The sequence below is a fragment of the Silurus meridionalis genome, chromosome 27, assembly GCF_014805685.1.
Source record: "Silurus meridionalis isolate SWU-2019-XX chromosome 27, ASM1480568v1, whole genome shotgun sequence".
Taxonomy (NCBI): Eukaryota; Metazoa; Chordata; class Actinopteri; order Siluriformes; family Siluridae; genus Silurus; species Silurus meridionalis.
The window spans coordinates 7,654,581-7,670,481 of record NC_060910.1 but is presented as its reverse complement, the minus strand read 5'-3'; the positions used below and the strand labels follow the sequence as shown (position 1 = coordinate 7,670,481).

Below are 15,901 nucleotides of genomic sequence, written 5' to 3'. Positions count from 1 at the left end.
GTTTCTCTCGATTGCTGCTCTTGCACAACTTTGTGTTTATGTTTATAAATACACTCTTGTTTACAGTACAGTTTTTGTACATTGTACTGTATAACATATTATACAGTAGGTTTACTGGTCAGTGCTATTATGTTTCGTGTATCTGTCCCACACTGTCTTGTGTTGTCTGTTTACATTGTCTTTTGTCTCACACTGTTTTCACTAGGTTGCACACGATGCACTTTATGTGGTGAGGACAACGTTCTTTAGCTCTGTCCATAGCTCTGTGTACTGTTATGTAGCTCTATGTTGTTTTTATGTAGCACCAGGGTTTTTTAGAAACATTGTCTATTTTCACTGTGTACCACGTCAGCTTTATATGGTTGAAATGACAATAAAAGCTTCTTCACTTGACTTGACGAGACGTGACCTACGGGCACATCAGAAAAGGCCTTAAAAAATTATGGCTTCCAAGGAAGAATGGAAAAAGCCCCTTCTCTCTAAAAATAATATGGTGACATGACTTTTGCAAAATTGCATCTATTAACAATGTACATCACAAGAAACAAATACATCATGTTGAAACCCTGTATATAATATTGGACCCTGTGAATCATGTTAAACACTGTATATCATGTTAAACACTGTACACTCTGTTAAACACTGTAAACTTTTAAAAACTGTATATCATGTTAAACACTGTACACTGTTAAACACTGTACATCATGTTAAACACTGTACATCATGTTCAACACTGTACATCATGTTAAACACTGTACACAGTTAAACACTGTACATAATGTTAAACACTGTACATCATGTTCAACACTATACATCATGTTAAACACTGTACACTGTTAAACACTGTACATCATGTTAAACACTGTACATCATGTTAAACACTGTACACTGTTAAACACTGTACATCATGTTAAACACTGTACATATTGTTAAACACTGTACATCATGTTAAACACTACATAATGTTAAACACTGTACACTCTATTAAACACTGCAAACTGTTAAAAACTGTATATCATGTTAAACACTGTACATCATGTTAAACACTGTACATCATGTTCAACACTGTACATCATGTTAAACACTGTACACTGTTAAACACTGTACATCATGTTAAACACTGTACACAGTTAAACACTGTACATAATGTTAAACACTGTACATAATGTTTAACACTGTACATCATGGTAAACACTGTACACTGTTTAACACTGTACATCATGTTAAACACTGTACACTGTTAAACACTGTACATCATGTTAAACATTGTACACTCTATTAAACACTGCAAACTGTTAAAAACTGTATATCATGTTAAACACTGTACATCATGTTAAACACTGTACACTGTTAAACACTGTACATCATGTTAAACATTGTACATCATGTTAAACACTGTACACTCTGTTAAACACTGTACATCATGTTAAACACTGTACACTGTTAAACACTTTACATCATGTTAAACACTGTACACTGTTAAACACTGTACATCATGTTAAACACTGTACATCATGTTAAACATTGTACACTCTATTAAACACTGTAAACTGTTAAAAACTGTATATCATGTTAAACACTGTACATCCTGTTAAACACTGTACATCTTGTTAAACACTGTACACTGTTAAACACTGTACATCTTGTTAAACACTGTACATCATGTTAAACATTGTACATCATGTTAAACATTGTACATCATGTTAAACACTGTACACTCTATTAAACCTTGTACATCATGTTAAACAGTGTACATCATGTTAAACATTGTACATCATGTTAAACACTGTACACTCTATTAAACCCTGTACATCATGTTAAACATTGTACATCATGTTAAACATTGTACATCATGTTAAACATTGTACACTCTATTAAACCCTGTACATCATGTTAAACATTGTACATCATGTTAAACACTGTACACTCTATTAAACCCTGTACATCATGTGAACATTTGCAGTTTTCACACTGTACACCCTGATGAATACTGTACTCTATGTTAAATACTGAACACTGAACACCTTGTAAGCACTGTACATCATGTCCATCCTGAACATGAACATAGTTGATTTTACAGTGAGTGATGGAGTCCAGGCTTGTGGGCCCTGTTCTCCCCCTCTCCCTCCCTTCTCTTCCTCTCCCCCTCTCCCTCTCTCCTCCGCCTTTCTTGTTCCAGTGCCCAGAAATGTGAAACGCAATCCGAGCAGCAGGTCACAGCAAGAGGCTATTTTAAACTGTACAGAGCTCCATTCGCTCGGGAAGAACATGGAAGCCGGAGCGAGCGGACTCTCATCTGCAGTTCAGATAAAATGACGGATATTCGCTGGTCGCTGCGCGTTCACTCAGCGTTTACATTCGGTTGGTTTTCGTTGCTCGCGTGTGTCTCATGTCTCTCCCGGTAGTCCTGCCGGGATCGTGTTGTCGTTTAACCGGGGCTTCACTCACCCACCAGTTCGCCGATCCGTCCCGAAGGAGCCGCTGTATGGCCACGGTTCCGTGGCGGATGCGTGGATCAGAGTCGCGGCTTGTGCCGCCTCTGCTGCCCGCGCGCCCTCTGCTCTCCCTCGGGCTGCTGCAGCTGGTGCTCGGCTGCTCCATGGTGGCTCTCTCGTTCGGGGCTCTCTCCCTCAGCAACTCGCCTCCTGTCCGCAATTCCTGTCCGTTTTGGGCAGGGTCATCAGTGAGTGTTCTCCAGGCCTGTTTGTTTATCAGGGTGTAGGGGTGCAGTTCTTTTAATTCGACAGATAACGATGCGGTTAAAATGTTTTTAGTAACCCGTTAATGTGGGCTGGAAAGAGGCGAGGTGAGCTTTATATTCTCCAGAATAATCTAAACCATGTCGGTTATGTGGGTTTTGCTACTGATTTTAAGTCAAACAAGTGTAAAACTTTGTCTTATATGAGTGAAACTAAATCTTGTGGGTTTGTATTTCCTTTGGGTGTATTGGAAAAGGTCCCCAAACCCTGTAGTCAGTTCTGGAGATGTGGATAACAAAAAAAGGGCTTAAATAGTTTAAGCAGATTTGAAACTAACACATCAAAATCGTCCAGAAAAACAGATCACTTGTACTGTTTATATATATATATATATATATATATATATATATATATATATATATATATATATATATATATATATACATAGTTCAGCACAGATAAACTCAGTAAAACTTTGTTTTTTTTCAAGATGCTGAATGTGAGTGATGTGGGAACACTGAGTACAAGAACAAGGCTCTGGTTCTGATCCTGTCTAGAAACAATATTCACAATATTCACTTCAAAATGATTTAGTGATTCACTTTGTTTCAGTATTTTGTACTAACTTAAACTCTTGTGTAATGCTTTGGTGAATAGTATTCGGGAAATGCCATTCTGGCAGATACACACTAAAGAGCAATTTAAAAACAGGAAGTCGAAGTCGAAGTCCAATAATTATAAAAAAAAAAAACATTTAAAATGGGAATTGTGCCGAGTATGTACAAAGCTAGTTGAACTGGTGTGTGTGTAGCACTGGCCCGCTGAGACACTGGTTTAACATAAGTCCACATAAGACATATTGTAGTTAATCTGCCAGTGCACTGATATATATATGCTGAATTGCTTCTCCGCAGGTTATCCTGTCAGGGATTATTGGCCTGACCACATGGAAGCGGCCCATGCTCCTGTTGGTAGGTTGATCCTAATTTCTTTATAGTCTTTGTCTCTTGGACACAAAGGCGTTTAATCATTGTTGCGGTATTCTTCACCGCTCTGTCACACTGTGTAATTTAAGTCAAGGTTATGTTTTGCAGGATAGTGTGAAGCACAGAATTGTTTATGTGCTCTCGTAGTTTTCCAAAAAAAAAAAAAAAAGGGAAAATAGCTGAGCCAGCAATAACCAGATAGTATATCTGCTTTCAAAGACTGCTAACAAAATCTTTCACATGGTTAAACCAGTGGAAGATGTTTCTTTAGTATTAAAATGGATATTTGTGTAATGTTCCCTTTTAAATACAAGTAAATTGCTTGTGCTCACACTGGGAAATTGAAATCAAATCTAATATGCGAAAATGGATAAGGCACATTTTCTGAACAAATGAAGTGTAATGCAATGAACACTAATCTGTTCCATCATGCACAGCAGAAACCGATAAATAGACAAAAACCCAAAATGCATTCATTAATGCTGCATTCTGTTGCCTGTAGCTGTAATTGAGTTGTATATTAAAATAAAAAAAAGGCCATTACTGAATGAGTTAGCAACCCATCAGCCTGGCACTGTTGTTTACATGGCAGACATTTTTATTTTATTTCCCTTAAGTAGATTTTGAATTTAATGAACCACTAATGTAATGAACTCCTAATGTAGGAATGTTATTACCTTCTGTTTTTTTATTACGTATTTACATATGTGGCCAGAGCATGAGATGAGAGACAGGAGTGAGTCTTTGCGTCATTGATTTAGTTTGTAAGATATTAAATAAAAAACTTTATATTAATTCTCCTTTAACCTCAGTCACATGATTAACACTAGCAAAATTTCAGCTGAGATATAAATCTTTTCACAAACTGTCTAATTTGTCTCTTCATGTCTTTATGTGTTGTATCAAAGTAGGTTTTAGACCACGAGTGTGTGTGTTCTGGTATTTTTGCCAGCGGGGAACTTTGTACGTAATCCAGGTTATGGCAGGTTTGAAACATAATGCTTTTTGGGCCATCAATAACAAGTCTGTTTATAAAGCTCAGTATTTGGGATTCCTTGGAGCCAGAGTTTCTCATTTAGGTACTATCATAAAGACCTTTATAATGTTTTTAATGACAGAATACATTCTGTAAAGTTTAGCATGAAATCAGTCCATGTAATAATATGATATTTCTTATTTTTTTATTGATTTGCCCCTTTTAGTGCACCAAATTGTTGCATATGTATTATGCTATAGTTATTTTTTTATAATAACAGTGTGCAAAACGTTAGAGAACACCATTTTCTTTCCTGACATAGGAAACGAGCACCAGAACCCGATCAGAAGTTACTAAGTTTGCAATGAAATGTACTTAAATATTACAGTATAGACTGAGGTGAGTAACTATGAAGCTAATAAAACGAGGAATGAGGAGACTATAATTGAGTGAGCTACTGAAGGTAAATCTTAGAACTCTGCACCAAGGCTTAGATTTGCATACAGAACAACTTACAAAAAAAGAAAAGAAAAAATAAAGGGCAGGTACAAATACTGATCAGCCTGGAGCAGAAGTTTGACTTAAAACAGCAGCAACAAGGAGCAAGAAACATTTAGCAAGGAAAACTTAATGTCAAAACTTGATTAAGTATTTGAAAACAAAGCCAGTCTGTCTAAATCAGGTTGTTCTCACTGACTCAAAACATGGCAATTAGCATATAATGAGTTGCAAATCTAAAAAATATCAGTAAAGGACAACATATTTAGCATTCTATTATTCCATATATTAAATAAAGAAATGCCACACAAAGTTCATCTCGGTTTGAAATTTCATTACAATTTCTGACCGTTCAAATCAGATTTTCTGGACTTTGTCGTCATACGGTGTGTGGCTTGTCTCATTCTCAAAAACTTGGCCTAAACACGCACAAAGGCATGTCTGTGTTATTACTATAACAACCAGTGTGGATAAGCAAATGAAGTTACAGTCAAATAAAATGCAGATTTATTGTCTAGATTTGCACTAATGTCTAAACACCGAAATTGTATCTGTGGTATTGGTTATTGATAACTTTGTCTTCTGACACCCCGCCCTCTTTTGTCTGTTTATCTTTGTCTGTGTTAGGTGAATTTGTTTGTGTTGCTGTCCATGGTGTGTATCCTGCTGAACCTGGCAGGCTTTATCCTCTGCTGTCAGGGAGCTCAGCTGGTGTCCAGCACCATCCACTGTCAGCTGGTGAGAGCTGAGACCTTTTAGTGATGCTCTAATGCACAACATATTAGGATCATAACCTCTGAGCAACACAACCACACCAACATTGTTTTTATTTTTACATACATTTTTACACCAACATGCTAATTAAAAGCACAAAAGAAAAGCTGATTTGACCCTGGTGAGGGTTAAAATATTTAAAACCTTTGCAGAATTGCCAGACTTGGCTTAACAGTAAAAGAAATCATAAAAATATGGGGTAAACCTCTTTCTTCTATATTTATGCTGTGAGATTTAAATGGGTCAGAGCAAATGGAGTAGAATAACTAAACCATAACAGCTTCCAAGCTCCAAAATAGAGTGTGAATTTCTATCTGCTTCTTCCTGAAACTGAGCTTTTATAGCTTTGGGCTTCTGCAACAGCCCCCTCCCCTCTCTCGAGTAAAGAAGACTTCTGGCCTCACCATCTGCTTCCGAATCAGGTGCTCTGTGCACATGTGTTCGGTTTCGGACATTTTCAGTGCCTGAGGTCTGAATCTTAACTGGGTTGCCGTGTCCTTTTCAATAAGACACTACTCTCCTTGTGTAGCAGCACTGTTTCACTGTATTCTTCACATTGTGAAATCTGCCCAATAAGAATACCTTACAGATCAGTTTTAGTCAAATGTGTCTTATCTAAAGTATCAGCCTTTATATACTCATATATGATTTAAGTACCTGTATAATGTCTGTACACTGTCTATAGGCGGCCTGTCTTGGCAAATTGAAGAAAAAGAAAAAAAAACATAAAGATTAATTTGAAGTAACTTTCACATGGCAATCATCATTTCAAATAAACCCCCCACACTACTTGTTAATTGTACCATAATATTTCTTAGGGGTTGAACTCTGGTGACTGGAAAGGTCATAATATATTAATTACATTACCTTTATACTCATTATACAGTCCATTGAGGCTTTGTACCCTGTGAACGGGGGCATGGATATCTATATTAAGATGGAAGTGTTTCATTGCAGGATACTGGTGATCAGTCAGAATAACCTCTAGTGATTAAAAGCCCCTCAGAGCAAACCAGAGCCACTGGCTTTTCTTTCTATTTGTCCATAGTATAAAAAAAAAGACTTGAATATATAACACACTTATAAAGAACATTTTATTCATTTTTATCACCACATTATCTGTGTAAAGCTGCTTTGAGACAATGTTCATTGTTAAAAGCGTTATACAAATAAAAATAAATTGAAGATATGTATTTGTATTTTCACAAATATGAGTGAGTGAATGAGTTTGCTCTGGGTTATCTGTTTTTCCTCCCACTTTCCAAGCTTGTCCATAGGAGGATTAGCCATGGTAAATTACCTCAGTTATTAATATATGTGTAAATGGTGCCCTGTTATGGATGGGCATCCCATCACGTGTGAATTCCGTCCTCACACTCAGTGTTTCAAGGACAAGCTCCTGGTCCACCGTAACCCTGATGAGAACCCAGAAGATAAATAAGATAAATGATTGAATGTTGTTTATGAAGATTTATAATTTAACATGTAATTAATGATTATTACATTGAAATGTAAAAGATAGAGCATATTAGCAAACTCGCTTTAAACAGTGGACATTGACCCAAAGCAGCTAAGTTTGTTCCTTCTAATTTTGAGTTTGTCCCTAATGAGCAAGCCAGTGGTGAATGTGGCATTAAAAAAACTCCCTGAAAAGCAATGAGGAAGAAACCTTGAGAGGAACCAGACTAAAAAGAGAACCCATCCTCATCTGGATGGCAATGAATGGTGTATATGAACCTTACCTGTTACACACTAATTGTGTATGTGAATCTTACATGTATTGCAGGATGGTGATATCTGTAACTGCTGCTCCGAGAGCCCCAAGTGTCAAGACGAGGAGGTGATCAAGATTTATGCGAGACACTCATGTGCATCGATGAGAGTGTTGCTCAAGGTTTGGGCTTTATTAGTTATGCTTCTCTGCTCCTTATTAGGGATTTTGCATTACTGTAATACATTTGAGAGTTCCAATTTTCTGCATGGACTTTGACTGTGCTGACTGCTCAATATTCTGTATTGCAGAAGGTTCTGTTTGCACTGTGTGCGTTGAATGCGCTGACCACAGTAGTGTGTCTGATTGCAGCTGCACTCAGGTACCTGCAGATCTTCTCCACCAGACGGCCCTGCATGGTAAGAGCCCATAGAGATAAAGTGATTAGTTAGCGTCTCTTTTTGCATAGAGTGTAAATTTGTGGAAAGCTTTGGCACAGAACAGATATCAACACAACTACCAAAAACTGAAACTGAGAATGTAAGATAAAAGAAGGGAACCTTGTGATCGTTTTTGTTTTACTTGTAATGTAGCTGTCTCTCTGTTTTACCTACAATTGTGCATTCTACCTTAACCACTCTAGGCAATTTCTTTGACACTAAGATTTCCATACCACAGTCATATGTTCAACATTGTTTGACACAAGATTCACCAGGCAGACTGGCTATTGTTCATGGTCATGTGCTAAGTCAGGCCCAATGAGAAAGTGCTGCTATGTATGAATATGTTTTCATCCTTGGCAGGAAGAGCCACGGAACATTGCAGTGGAAGAAGAGCAGCCACACATTCCTGATCCTGATGACTTTGTTCCACCGGCACCACCTCCTTCTTACTTTTCCACCTTCTACTCCTATACACCACGGCTGGCTCGCAGGTAACGGAGCAGCAGGACACTCACTCCCTAATCAGCTTACCTGCTTTTATGGCAAGTTGATTTTGATGAAGTCATGAGGTCATGATAAGTCTCATTCCGAGTTGGGCTGTTGCTATGACAAAATTCTGGCAATATATATATATATAGTCATAATAAAGTTGTAAGTTGCTCAAGCTTTAATATAAACTAACTGTGTTAAAAATAGTTTTCCTAAAGATATTAACTGGTGTCAAGTTATTCAGCAGTTTTTTTTTGGGATTCTGGGTGAAAAAGTGCCTCTATTTTACAATCTATATACCAAAAAAGTATACTAATATTGAGTCAAGGTATATTTGGTCAGTTTTGTTACTTGGATATAATAAAGGAACTGTGAGAGTTAACATTTTTTGCCCTGAGGGTATGCAAATATTTGCTTATTTGCTCACTATGTACTGAAACAATATACAGTTAGAAATTGTTCCATAACTGGTACATATTCTCATGTAGATCAGTACAATAGCCATGTTGCACTTGTCTTCTTTCTCTCATATAAAACCCCCACATACATTCACACACACACACACACACACACACACACACACACACACACACACACACACACAGTGTAGGAGGTGTCACCACCAAACAAAGCAAGAACAACCTCTTAAAATGTTGCAAGCTGTGGAACAGATCGAGAGCGCTTAGCAAATGCTGCAATGCGTGAGATGAACCAGTTTCACAAGGCAGATGTTAAACCTGGCAATGAACACCAGGAACTGCCTTCTGCAGCTGCTGCCAGAGGTTTTTAGGAAGCACATTTTGTCTGTTACTCCAGGATGTTTGGTGACAGTGTGATCCCACTGCCTCACATATACGGGGCGAGGATTAAAGGTGTGGAGGTTTTCTGTCCTCTTGACCCTCCTCCGCCCTATGAAGCTGTAGCAGAAGGGCAGGCCGACTCATCGCAGGTAAACACGTCTAATAATTTGCTAGAAATGAGCCTGTATGCGGTAGTTTGAAGTAATGAATTATTTTAAGCTGACCTCTTATTAGTTTCAGCACTTCCCAAGCAAAGGGTGTTGCAGTTTATATTGGCAGGAGAAATCAAGCCCGCTAACTGACCCTCTATGTATATATTTAGGTGCAGGACCCTGAGGTTCAAGTGACAGAGCTGACCGAGGCGGTGTCACACTGCTCTGAGACAGACACAGCCTGCGATGGTGAGCATTACCCATTACAATACCATATGCTGTCTGTGTCATTGAGGCCATTACAGGATTAATAATCCATCCTGAACAATTTACACAGTCTAGGACAAATTAAATATGATTTTCTCCCATAGTGAAGGTCAAGCTGTTAGATATACCTAAGCTTATGCATTTCAGTCAGTGAAGAGAGCTGTCAATGTGAAAAGAATTATTCAATTCAGATGGAATACAATGATATATACATATAAAACTGTACAGTTCTGGTGAGTCTGATAAGTAAAAAATATCACGTTTGAAATCAAAGAGATCAAATATTTTCTTTATGCAGATTTTCCAAAGTGAACATTAACAGGTCTTTTCTGCATTTTTTACAATTGTATGCACTGTGCTGCTGTTAGATGGTTGGCTGATTGGATAACTCCATAAACGAGAAGTTCCTATTAAAGTGAATGATGATTAACTGATTAACTGAGTATTTGTGTGCTTTCCCCTGTGTTTGGGTGACTGCTCTTTGTTCTACTTGAGGCACAAACAATAACTGTACATCTACTTAAATAAGGTTTTAAATAAACCGCCTCAATGCCTGAAGTTGACTTGTGATTACTGGAGTCACTGGAGTGTCATGTAATTCTGTTCATGTAACAGTGCTCATGGGCAGAAATTGCTTATTATATCAGCACGTATGCTCTGCTCTGTAAATAAGCCGTTGCTATAAGTTCACATTCGCGTCACAGGTTCTTTATGTCACCAGTATCAGCTTCCCATCTCCATGCTCTGGTTTTATGTATACATAGGTGCAGACCTATAAACAAGTGACCTGATAAATCCCACAGGAATTAACTTGAAACTACATTTGCCTTTTTTTTTTAACACACTGAGCACGTGCTTGGGCTTATAGTATAGCTCTCAAAGCTTTTATGGTTCTCTGCTTCATTCTGACTTGGTAGCAGTGACCTATTTATAATCAGTGATCACTGTAAAATTTCCCATGGGATTAGGATTGGTTGGAAAGTTTACTCTGTATGTACAGAACAATGTTATTATTAACCTTGTAAACTCCCAGGACATATCACCACTCAGATTTATATTCTCCACTCTGATAAGTACACACCTTTTCTGTTAAATTTACTGCAGTAATTAAATCATTTATATTCATTACTAAATAATAAACCAGGTTAAGGTTTCCCAAATACTTAAATATTGCAGTTAATGTATAATAATTTGACAACAAACATTGTCACAAAAGCAGTTTTATAGAAAACCAGGTGCAGATTTCGGTCCCTAATGATAAAAGTGAGATTTAGCAGCAGCAAGAAAGACTCCCTTAGGAACCTTGATGGGAATCTCACATAAAAAAACATCCTCTTCTTAATAGTGGGATTATATATCATTACTATTTTAGAGTTGTTTGCTCGAACAGTGAACAAGCATATAGTATGTAGGGCCTCAGGGTGAATCAGTCCATCCCAGATGGCAAAAGGAACCACAGCAGTTGATGGGTAAGATTACATGAGGAGGTATGAATCTATTATTGTAGAACATGACGTACAAACAGTGAGTCATACCATCTTAACGGTGTGCAATTTAGCTTTATCTTGCTGAAATAAGCAAAGCCTTTCAGGAAAAAGACGTCTGAATGGAAGCATTTGTTGTTTTAAAACCTGTCTTTACCTTTGAGTAGTGATGAAACCTTTCCAGATGTAAAAGCTGACCATTCCATTGGCACTAATGCACCCCTGTACTATCAGAGATGCAGGCTTTTGAACTGACCGCTGATGACAAGCCAGATGGTCCCTCTCCTCTTTAGTCCATGTGTCCATGGTTTCCAAAAGAATTTTACATTTCCCTACATTTTAAATGAGTTTTGTAAAAAGAAGACGGTGACATTTTTGATCATGTTCACATATGGCTTCTTTTTTGCATGATAGTGATTTAAATCTGCATTTGTTGATGACATGGCAAACTGTGTTCACAGACACGGATTTCTGGAGCTGTTTCTGAGCCCATACATTAATTTCCATCACATGCATGTAATGTCACAGTCGTGAGGGTCTCCGGTATTTATTTTTGCCCTTGTCCCTTGTATTTTTATGATAATATGCTCTGTAGATGACACGATATTCAGGGTCTTCATTATGTTGAGGAGCATTATTATTGATTAGAATTAAGTGATTTCTTCAATATAATGGTACATTTACTCAGTTTAAACATTTGATATGTTTTCTATGTTCTATTGTGAATATGGGTTTATGAGATTTGCAAATCATTGCATTCTATTTTTAATCACATTTTACATTTTCCACCTTTTTTTTTTTTTTTTTTACGGAATCGTGGTTGATGATACCCCATATCAAAATGCTCACTTTTAAGAGTAACCGAATTCAAACATTTATTTGAGTTTGAAATACATGTGAAGGACACATAGATACATATACAGTTATTAAACACTATGCTGAGAATGAATGTTATTTTGTAAATGAGATGTTTGTTGTCACTCAGACAGGTGTATGCAGACAGCCGTGTTGAGTTCCTCACCTCCCTCACAGTCCGTCACAGCATTGAGCAGCAGAAAGCCACGTAGACAGAGGCATCGCAGATCCAACAGTGACCCTGTTCTCCTGGACCTGACTGCTAAAGGTATTTTAGGCTGTGATGTATAGTTTCCACTTTCTGTCATTTTTTATGGAGGAAGTTAAGACCTTAACTGAGACCCGAGTGCTTAGTAATGAGTTACATTTATTAGCACATAACCTGAAGGGCAACAGGTTTATTGGCAAAGCAGATTAGGGCCTATTTTCATTTTGGTTTATCTTTAGTGTGTGTGTGTGTGTGTGTGTGTGTGTGTGTGTGTGTGTGTGTGTGTGTGTGTGAGAGAGAGTTCAGGGTCTGACACCCTCACACACACACACAGACACACACATTGAAAGCACTCACAGTATATCCTGCCCCCTCCATGTCTGTCAGCAACTTCATTAGAGCTATTTTAAATATAGAGCTGCCTTTCTCTTTCAGGAACTCTGTGCTGTCTGTGCACTCAAAAGCCTGACGTGTGGAACAATATGCGGGGGTTGTGACCCTCATCAGAAAGACGGCTATAAATTACAGAGAAAAAAAAAATCCTGTCATTGACGTCGTTTCTGCTTTTCCTCTGCCTTTTGGCTTTGTACAAGATTTCTTTTTAAACCTGATATTTATTCATACCAGTAATGTAAAGGATTGGCATGAAACAGAAATGAAATCTTGTACTACTAAGATAAGAAGAGAAAACTGGTTGAGTTGACACTGATTTATATTTGTGTTAGAATTCTATCAGATTTTCTCTCAGGGATTATTAAATCACTCTTTACTCATGTTTCACACGTGACTAGAACTCAAGCTAGCCGAGTTTCTATTTATGCATACTGAAGTATTGCTTAAATCTTTTTTTTTTTCTACACAATGGTTCATTTCCTCACTCTTCTCTATTTCACACTTCCATCCTTTCCCCCAGCAGTAATGAGTTGTGAGGCAGCCACACAGACGGAAGTAGGTCCTGCGCCTCCTGTGGGGTCAGGACCTGAGACAAAGCATCCGGTTGTCACTATGCGGCGGGGGAGGGGCCATCGCCGACCACGGCCATCCTCCATGGTGGACTATCAGAGCTACAGGGACACCAAGCTGCTGGTGGCGCGTTTCCTGCAGCAGCAGTCACCGTGTAGCCTGACGCCGGAAGTGCAAGAGCTGATCAACAGCATAAAGAGCGTGCTGCGCTCTGATCAGGAACACATGGAGGAGGCAGTGCGCTGTGCCACCTTCATCCAGCAGGTCTCACATACACTCTCATTATATTACAACATTTTATGTGTCATTTTATCACAGATCTAACACATGATTGGTTGTTCTGGAACCATAATTTTGTGGTGGCGTGTGCAAAGCATAAACAAAAGGTTAAGTATGTCATAACGCAGCCTGTTTGACTGGTCACATGAATTGATTGGGTTTAATCCAAACATCAACAACTGAAAAAGCAATCAGTATCTCAAATCTCAAATTGTATTGAAACCTGTCCTAATAAAAAGCTCCATGGCACTAATAAATAGCCAACATATGAATGTACACATTTAAAAAATTACTATTTGTTTATAACAGAAACATATACCCACACATAGATATATTTCAAACTTTAAAAAGTGTAACACTCTAATCAGGCATAAATTAATGACCACCTGCCTAATATTGTGTTGGTCCCCCCAAAACAGTCCCGACCAGTTGAGCATTAACAGCATTGACTTCTTCAGCTATTTGAGCTACAGGAGCTTGTCTGTTGGATCGGACCACACTGTCCAGCCTTCGCTCCCTATGTGCATCAATGACCCTCGTCCGCCCATGACCCTGTTACCTGTTCACCACTGTTCCTTCCTTGGACCACTTTTGATGGATACTGACCACTGCAGACCGGAAACAGCCCACAAGAGCTGCAGTTTTGGAGATGTTCTGACCCAGTTGTCTAGACATCACAATTTGGCTCTTGTCACACTCACTCATATTATTACGCTCTGCCATTTTTCCTGTTTCTAACACATCTACTTTGAGGACAAAATGTTCCCTTGCTGCCAAATATATACCACTCACTTAACAGGTGCCATGAGTAAGAGATAATGAGTGTTATTCTATCACCCATTAATCGCAACTTAATCACACATTTTTATCTGTACTAAATGTACCTTAAATGAATACTTTTCACATTTGTAATACACTAATCAACATGGGCATGCTTAATGCAAATGTATGTTTATTATTAGTGAAACCAAACTCAACATAGAGCATGAAGACAAAATATACTTATAACTGTTTTAAAGTAATGATTGTGTTTTAAATGATGTAAATCACCAGGACACCACACGGAACTTTTGCTATGTTTCCACACGGACGGTTTTAATTGCAGGATGTGTGCATCATGGAGAAATTTGAGACTTGGTGTATCAATAAAACAAATGTGTACTAATTATAATTTATTATACAAATTTTTATATCTAAGTAAAGAAAAGACATTGTGAATAAATGTTTGTTGCATTGAAGGTTTTAATTTTACCTGTTTATTTATATTTAAACTATATTTATATATATCTTTATATTTATAAAAATGTAAACAAAAATTCGCACGCCATTAATCATGCAGTAATAAAATTAGTACCGTTTTGACTATATATCTGTATGTATAGACTAGGTCAATTTTAGTGCAAAAAAAAAGTGGTCCTTTTGTGCAAAAAGGTATATTATGGTAGGGGGAAAAAAAAACTCTATAAAAGTTATTCTTACTAAGCAAATTCTGAATTTTCGGCATTACCGTGCAGGTGATGAGCGTCCCAGAGAGTGGACAGGTGCGGGCATCGAGTTCCAGACAGAGGCAGCCAGACTGCACGTCCCAGACACTGCCGCTGCGCAAGCGCCCGGGTCTCCTCCACCTGCGCAGCTGTGGAGACCTCAGTACCTTTACGTGGGCAGAGCTGCAGGTCTGTGGGCAGGGCAGACCGAGCTCCAGGACAGGTTTTCGGACTGGAACCCGCCGGCTGGCGCAGGAGCGACCACACAGCCTGATAGGTGTCTCAAGAGAAACCATTATCTAATATCTGAAAGAGCCAATTCTGTGTGTACTGGAGTCGAGTGCTTCTGTATGTGATGCAAAGCTTCGAGAAATCAGAGGTTATAGAATTTTTTCTTTTGATAATTTTTTTTTTATTACAAGGACGTTTGTGTTTGTAGAGTTTTAATTTTTATAGATTTAAGTTTTTAATGTTGTATATAAAGCTGAGTTCTGCACTGCAATAAACAGCACTGGAGCCACTAATGCTGGATATTAAACCTGTAATAGATGCACTGCTTCCCAGAAAACTTTGTTACTTTGTTAAACAGACACAATATAAAGATGGAAAATAAAACTGATATTATACTTGTTATGGATACTGACTTTAGTGTGAAAAGTCCAATCACTGAATTGTATTGTTGATTTTATTTATATTGATTGATATTGTTTTATATCATCATAGATGAACAAACACAAGCAGATTTAGTCTAAAGAACCTTAAATCCAGATGGCAGCAACTCAATTATTATTAAACCAATTTAAAACCAAAGCTAATGTGCTAAACAAGTGGAC

The 15,901-nt window shown here is 37.9% G+C and overlaps 1 protein-coding gene across 2 annotated transcripts; it reads left to right on the top strand.

Annotated features, from left to right (window-relative positions):
* The first annotated feature begins 2,152 nt into the window (after positions 1 to 2,152).
* On the top strand, positions 2,153 to 15,711 carry fam189a2 (family with sequence similarity 189 member A2). Of its 2 annotated transcripts, none has more exons than XM_046841307.1 (11): positions 2,153 to 2,683; positions 3,614 to 3,670; positions 5,787 to 5,897; positions 7,720 to 7,827; positions 7,956 to 8,063; positions 8,448 to 8,578; positions 9,393 to 9,525; positions 9,699 to 9,777; positions 12,265 to 12,402; positions 13,256 to 13,569; positions 15,099 to 15,711. In XM_046841307.1, exons 1-11 carry the CDS (start codon positions 2,390 to 2,392, stop codon positions 15,369 to 15,371), a joined length of 1,746 nt encoding a protein of 581 aa, XP_046697263.1. In that variant the 5' UTR covers positions 2,153 to 2,389; the 3' UTR covers positions 15,372 to 15,711. The 2 variants fall into 2 exon arrangements, with proteins under 2 accessions (XP_046697263.1, XP_046697264.1); XM_046841308.1 differs by having other exon boundaries at positions 2,154 to 2,683; positions 13,259 to 13,569.
* Positions 15,712 to 15,901: the final 190 nt, after the last annotated feature.

Coding starts and splice junctions, on each gene's coding strand:
- fam189a2 (XM_046841307.1), top strand. CDS start 2,390: ATGTCTCTCCCGGTAGTCCTGCCGGGATCGTGTTGTCGTTTAACCGGG. Junction 3,671..5,786: donor AGCGGCCCATGCTCCTGTTG/GTAGGTTGATCC, acceptor TGTCTGTGTTAG/GTGAATTTGTTTGTGTTGCT. Junction 13,570..15,098: donor GTGCCACCTTCATCCAGCAG/GTCTCACATACA, acceptor ATTACCGTGCAG/GTGATGAGCGTCCCAGAGAG.